General features: G+C 33.9%; 1 protein-coding gene across 1 annotated transcript; it reads left to right on the forward strand.

The window, feature by feature from the left end:
* The first annotated feature begins 979 nt into the window (after positions 1-979).
* LOC149197397 (membrane protein PM19L-like) lies at positions 980-2,515 on the forward strand. The gene is made up of 4 exons (XM_089403905.1): positions 980-1,316; positions 1,436-1,655; positions 1,792-1,837; positions 1,947-2,515. Exons 1-4 carry the CDS (start codon positions 1,190-1,192, stop codon positions 2,100-2,102), a joined length of 549 nt encoding a protein of 182 aa, XP_089260031.1. The 5' UTR covers positions 980-1,189; the 3' UTR covers positions 2,103-2,515.
* The last annotated feature ends 3,968 nt before the right edge of the window (positions 2,516-6,483 follow it).

The raw sequence follows: 6,483 nt of genomic DNA on the forward strand, positions 1-6,483 counted from the left end.
TATATAAACATCACACATGGGGTTATAATTGTCACACAACTGTAATAGATAGTGAATACCTAAACTAGCATAAAAATAATTGCAAGTTTATTCAGTCCTCTTGCCACCAACAACCAAGTCATGGATGATGGGCGGCATCATGAGAGAAACGAGGAAGTTCGTGCTATCTTACTTATGCAGATACCCGTGATTCAAAAATATAAACAAAAAATATTCAAAAAGATTCAGACACAAATCAGAAAGAAATGTTCAAAATATATAATATGCGTAGTGTGGGTTGTGAGCAGAAAACGACTACATTACAATTGAGATGTCAGGGATTAAGGAAACAGCTGGACACATTCCAACTGTTTGCTGAGAGTTTGCTTTGGAATGTACACATGGAGGGCAGCAAAGGCGTAAGCTAAACAGCGGATTAAAGGTTGCAAGTTTCGGTATATTCAATTGATTTACATGATATGAATCATGACTTCCCAGCAGCTTCTAATGATGCTGAGGTGTTTTGATTTATTATTGAGAATCCTTTCCAACGAAGACAGACCAGAAAACTACGTTATTTTTGCTGGAGAGACAGAGGCCTGTAACACCCACAATACATTTTATGTTCTTTATTGTAATACAAAAAGTCTCATGGTTTGTGCAGATCTATGCCCATATCAGATGAAACATTTTTCGTTTTCATTTTGAACTCTACCGTCAAATCAGAGAGGTGCGAAACTATTGAATAGAGGCTTATTCATAACCCAATTTTAACAGAATTCACATCAAGTATTTACACACTACCGCCATTAGGTTAAATTTCCTTATTTTCATCCCTCCACTCTGGTTTGCGGCAAAGAAATCGCTGTGTTTGGAACCAAGAATATTAGTGTATGACACGTAAGTTCTCTTGTTTTCTAACTGTCCTGACAGGTGGCGGCCGACTCTTTTTTTTCCATCCTTAAATACGTCAGCTATGTCCTCATACGAAATCTGGAGAAGTTTCTGGGAGCGTTGAAGTTGCAGGATGTTCTGCAGAGTTCTTGATCTTTACACAGTTTTCACTTGAATGAATTCTTATACACAAGTAGCGTGCTTTACTATTTAATCAGTTTCGGTATCTCTCCATCGACCATTGTTGTCAGTTTCGTCTGCAGCTCTGCAAATTTACCCTCTCTGTTGGTTCATTTTAAGCTCGATATATATTATTATGGCGTTTGGAATGGTGAAGTTTATCGCAGGGTTTCTCCTGCTGTTGAATTTCTGCATGTATGTGATTGTGGCTGCTATTGCTGGATGGGCTCTCAACAAAGCCCTCGACCACACTTACTCTACCGGTATGTCATTTCTAACCAAAACCCGCATATTTTTATGAAGCGATATGTAATAATAATTTGATAGAGTTCTATGTTATGGAGTGTTGAACTAATGGGGATTGCATGGCGAAAACTTGCAGGTCCTGGAGGCACTCCTCCTGTAGGGTTTTCTCCAATTTACTTTCCAATGGGGAATGAAGCGACTGGATTCGTGGTTATTTTTTCCTTGATAGCCGCTGTCGTGGGAGGTGGTGCATGTCTATCAGGAATCCATCACATCCGGGTTTGGACTGCTGCGAGCTTCGTTTCCAGTGTTGCATCGGCCATGACAGCTTGTGCCCTCACTCTTCTCGCCATGGGGTATATGATATCTCTACGAACACATAAACATATGAATTCATAAGTATAGTATATATGAATTGAAAACAATTTTTAATCTAGATTATCTATAGAATGAAGGTGAACTCATCTTGTTTTTCTCTCACAAAAACTGCAGGTTAGCATGCAAAGAAATCCATATCGGTGGCAGAAACACAAAACTGGTATGTACTAAGAACTAAGTTTTTTCATAATCTCTTGCTTTCTCTCATGAGCTAAGCCATTCCATAATTCCTTTTATGTTGACCTCTGGTAATTTGCATCTGTGAGCAGAGAACGCTGGAGTCATTTCTTATTATTTTGTCTGGAACAAAGATCTTCTATATTTTACTCATTCATGTTGGATTAATCGGAGGAAAATATTCTTCTACAAAAATACCCACATCTTTACAACGACAGCCTAGCCTCAGAAACGAAGCAGGCCCATGACCTCTTCTGTTTAATCGTATATAGTCTATAAACTTTAACATATATAGCATCGTGTAATCCATCCAAAGATCATGAATGGCTTGTGTTGTGTGAGCAGTAAAATGCATAAGAGTGATTGGAAATTATTTCATTTTTGGAGTCTGATTCATGAAAAATCAACTCTGAATTTGAGCAACAGAGTGTGAAGTCTTATTTGACAAAACCTTAGCTTTATTTATTGATGGAGGTTTGGCCTCAATATATTTCTGATAACAATAAGTCATCGGCTTCGGCAGTGCGCAGGATTCGCATAGATTGATGTGCTATTTGCCGCGCTGTAATATGTAAACATATGCTTCGGGTATTGCATGTATGTTCGATTATTATTGACAGTTGTTTTGCTTTCGATGGTTGTTTTACTCTCTCCTAATTGAACTCTACATGATTGAATAATGGGTTGCAATTTTCATGATTCTTTCGTCAGTTACAGCCTATAAATCTATGCTTCTGGTTTGCATGTATGCTCATGTTCGATTATTATTGAAAGCTGTTTTGCCTTCAATGGTTGTTTTACTGTCTCCTAACTGAACTCCACATGATTGAATAATGGGTTGAAATTCTCATGTTTCTTTCGTCAGTTACAGCCTATAAATCTATGCTTCTGGTATTTCATGTATGTTCCATCATTTTTATTGAAAGCTGTTCTACCTTTCATGATTGTTTTACTGTCTTCTTACTAAACTCTGCATGTTTGAATAATGAGCTGAAATTCCCATTATTTATTCCTCAGTTACAACCCGTCTTACTCGCATAGTGTTGCAGTTATCCGATGAGAAGGCAGGCCACGAAAGTCATATTAAATGTGCGTCCTTTGTAGGTAGGTGGTAAGTCGCCATCAGTATCATAATCTTTTGTCCACTCCTAAAAGATTGAAAATAATAAGAGCCACGAAAAGCATTATACGCCGACACTATAAAGCAGTTCTAAGTTGTAGCGGGTTGTTTAGAGAATTTGTGTTGAGTTGCAGTGGGCTGTTTAGAGGAATTTGTGGAGGGCCTAGTATGGCTTTTAATGTGACGATCATGATCTGGGTCCAAAGCGTCGCTTTATTCGTTTTCGTTTGAGTTGGATGAAGTGACTCTACAGCGGTGACATTGGAGCCCTGAAACAAACCCTGTTGTCAGGCCCACGAAACAACAGATGTGTAAACACACAAAGTCAAACAGTGATCTGTAAACATCACTTTGCTTCATTTGCTCCAAATATTTTTCGTTTTGAAGTAAGGTATAGGGTATTACGAATGGGACGGGTAGGTTTTCACATATTTAAACATTTTAATAATTATCATTATGTGTGGAAATGTAAGGGCAGCGAGCTGATATTTTATTAACTAATCATTAGGTTTGGAAATGTATGTGGAGTGGAATACGCCTTGAACATCATTCATTGTTGCATTCTTTTATTCATTTTTTTATTAAACTGTTGCATTCTTTTATTTATTTATTTTTTAATAAAAAAAAGGGTTATTTTAAATATATATAAATTTAAAAGGATATATATATATATATATATATATATATATATATATATATATATATTATATATAAAAGTGTATAAATTTTAAAATTTATAATATATTTAAAGAATTAAAAGTAAAATATTAATATAATATTTCAATTATATGGATTTATGTTAGTAAGTCATTAAAAATTAAATATTTTTATTATTATTAAATTTTTTAAAAGGATTAGATTTAATGGTGGAAAATTGAGTTTTTTCTAGATAAGATTTAATTCTTATTATGGCATAGCTTGGTGTCATGGGATAGTTGAAGTAGTGATTGAATATGTGATTTCATTAGAAGAGATGACCTTGTGATACGTGTACACAAAACACATGCACGCATAAGTGAATCAATGTCCACCCATATGTCCTCGCTTTTATCTTGCACCATTGGGTGTAGAACACATGGTGTGGAACAAATCCCACCCCTATGTCTTCCTTTTCATCTTATTTCATGGACTGTAGAAGACATGGTGACTAGGTGCATTGTTAAGGAACTCCTTGTGTTAAGGTATTAGGTTTCTAACTCGGTGAGGACAAATCCATCCCTATTAAGAATTAAAGGGTAGAAATTAAGGTTTCATGGTAAAAAATCTAAGAAACCTTTATTTTTTCCCTCTAAGCCATAGTATGGTTGGATTTGTGCTCATGGGGTTTTGAACTTGAGGCCTTCACATAAGGAGTGTCTTAACAATGCACCCTGTGACCATGCATTCTTTGCCCTATGGTTGTAAAATGAAAGGGAGGATATTGGGGTGGGATTTGATCCACAAGGAGTGTCTTAAGAATGCTCCTTGTCAAGACAGCACCCTGTCACCATCTGTTCTTTGCCCTGTGGGATAAAATAAAAGGGATTATATGGGGGTGGGCTTGATCCACTTATGTGTGCACAGGTTACCAGACCATATAATATAATATCTTTGGATACAACCACAATGTTCAACCACTCAATTTGTTATCCTTTCGACTCGGGTTCAATTCCCATAGAAAAACAAGTTGACATATTGTCATAAAGCTTGAAGAGTAGTCACCTATATGTTAGAGAAATTCCCATAGATGAACATGTTGGCCCATTGTGATAAGGGTTGAAGAGTAGGCACCTCTAGAATAGAGATCCACTCTAATGAAACTCATGACAACTCAACTCTTATTAGGTCATAAGTTATTATACTCTTGGGGTTATAGTGGTAGCCAAAAGGTTTGATTTTGGGCCTTGCCTAGATTCCTCCAATAAGTTAAAAAATCACCATTGTTTTTATTTTTGTCAAGTCGTATGTGATCCTCGAGGCTTGACCTGTGGTTTGAGGAGTGGCGACCTAGGGGCATTTAATCCATTAAAGTCAATATGGGATTGCACTTAGTCTGGCCATACCAGCCATAAGTTGACTAGATTTTTTAGCATGTCTCCTCCCCCTAGCACAGGGCACAACAAGCCTCCATCAGGTTTGATCCTGGGTCGCCTTGCTAATGAGGTCCATCCTCAATCAGTTGTGCTATTGGGACTTGACAAAAAATTCACCATCGTTAAGAAGAAAAAGTATTAAATTGTTAAATAATAATTGTTGTTATTATTATTATTATTATTATTATATCATTATATTTTAAAATATTGCAAATAAATTCTATTATTATCTTTGTTTCTATTTTTTTTAATATTAAATATAAAATAATTTTCAATAAAATGTGTATGGCTTAGCATTTAGCATGCATATTATATATCTCTCAAAGAATTCATTTATAAGTATATAAAAATTATATATATATATATATATATGTATATTGTATATGTATATGTATATGTATATGTATATATATATATATATATATATATATATATAATATATATATATATATATATATATATATATAATATATATATATATATATATATTTATATATATATATATATATATATATATATATATTATATATATATATATATATAGTTTTATCTAATGTTATTTCTACCTTGGTGAATTGATAATTCGTTAGAGCAATTTGGGCGATGTCTATGATCAAGCTCACTAACTACAACTATAATACCAAATGTATATCCAATAGCCCGTAAACTAGATATACCAATAACTTAAGACTTAGAAAGAGTCAAGATGACCCAAGCTCTACGAAAGATGCCTATCCTAAGAATATACTCTTTGACCCTCAGCACGACTGGCCAAACATGTCCCTTGGAATTGAACTTGAGTAGATGGGAAAACAATCAGTGCTCTCAACAACTTGAACACTAAGTTGTGAAATCTAATATTTTTATTTTTATTCATATCATGAAGATCAAAATTAACATGCACGAAGATTTATATTTTTTAATCTAAAAATGATAATAAACTACATTAAAACCCATTTTGATTTATCAAGTGTTAAAATTAGATATCCTCTTTTCATAAATTTTAAGGAAATCTCTCCCCTTGTATCAAATGACTATATTATAATAAAAATATATATTTAAATATTGGAAATATTGTTGTCATTTATTTCAAAGATAGGGAAGACTACTTTTGTCCAAGATAAATATTGGAAAATGAAGATTGTTGAAAATAATATTTTTGGACTTTTGATGCCCCATTTAAATTCCCTATATTTAGAAGCATTTTTACTTCAATTTCCTAGCTCAAATGGGAGAAAAGAATATATAATTTGAAATATTATTATGACACATTTCCGATGGTATATGAAACTCCCTCTAACTCTGTATAAATAAGAAAATATGATACATTTTGTCAAAATGACACAATCAATATACAAGCAGGTTGGTCAAACAAATTTTACAAGTTGGCCCCATAACTGAACATACAAAAAATATAAATAAATAAAATTTGAGTGC

This window comes from Pinus tabuliformis, chromosome 2_2 (assembly GCF_031772625.1).
Source record: "Pinus tabuliformis cultivar Carrire ecotype Pingquan chromosome 2_2, CPIR1, whole genome shotgun sequence".
Lineage (NCBI taxonomy): Eukaryota > Viridiplantae > Streptophyta > Pinopsida > Pinales > Pinaceae > Pinus > Pinus tabuliformis.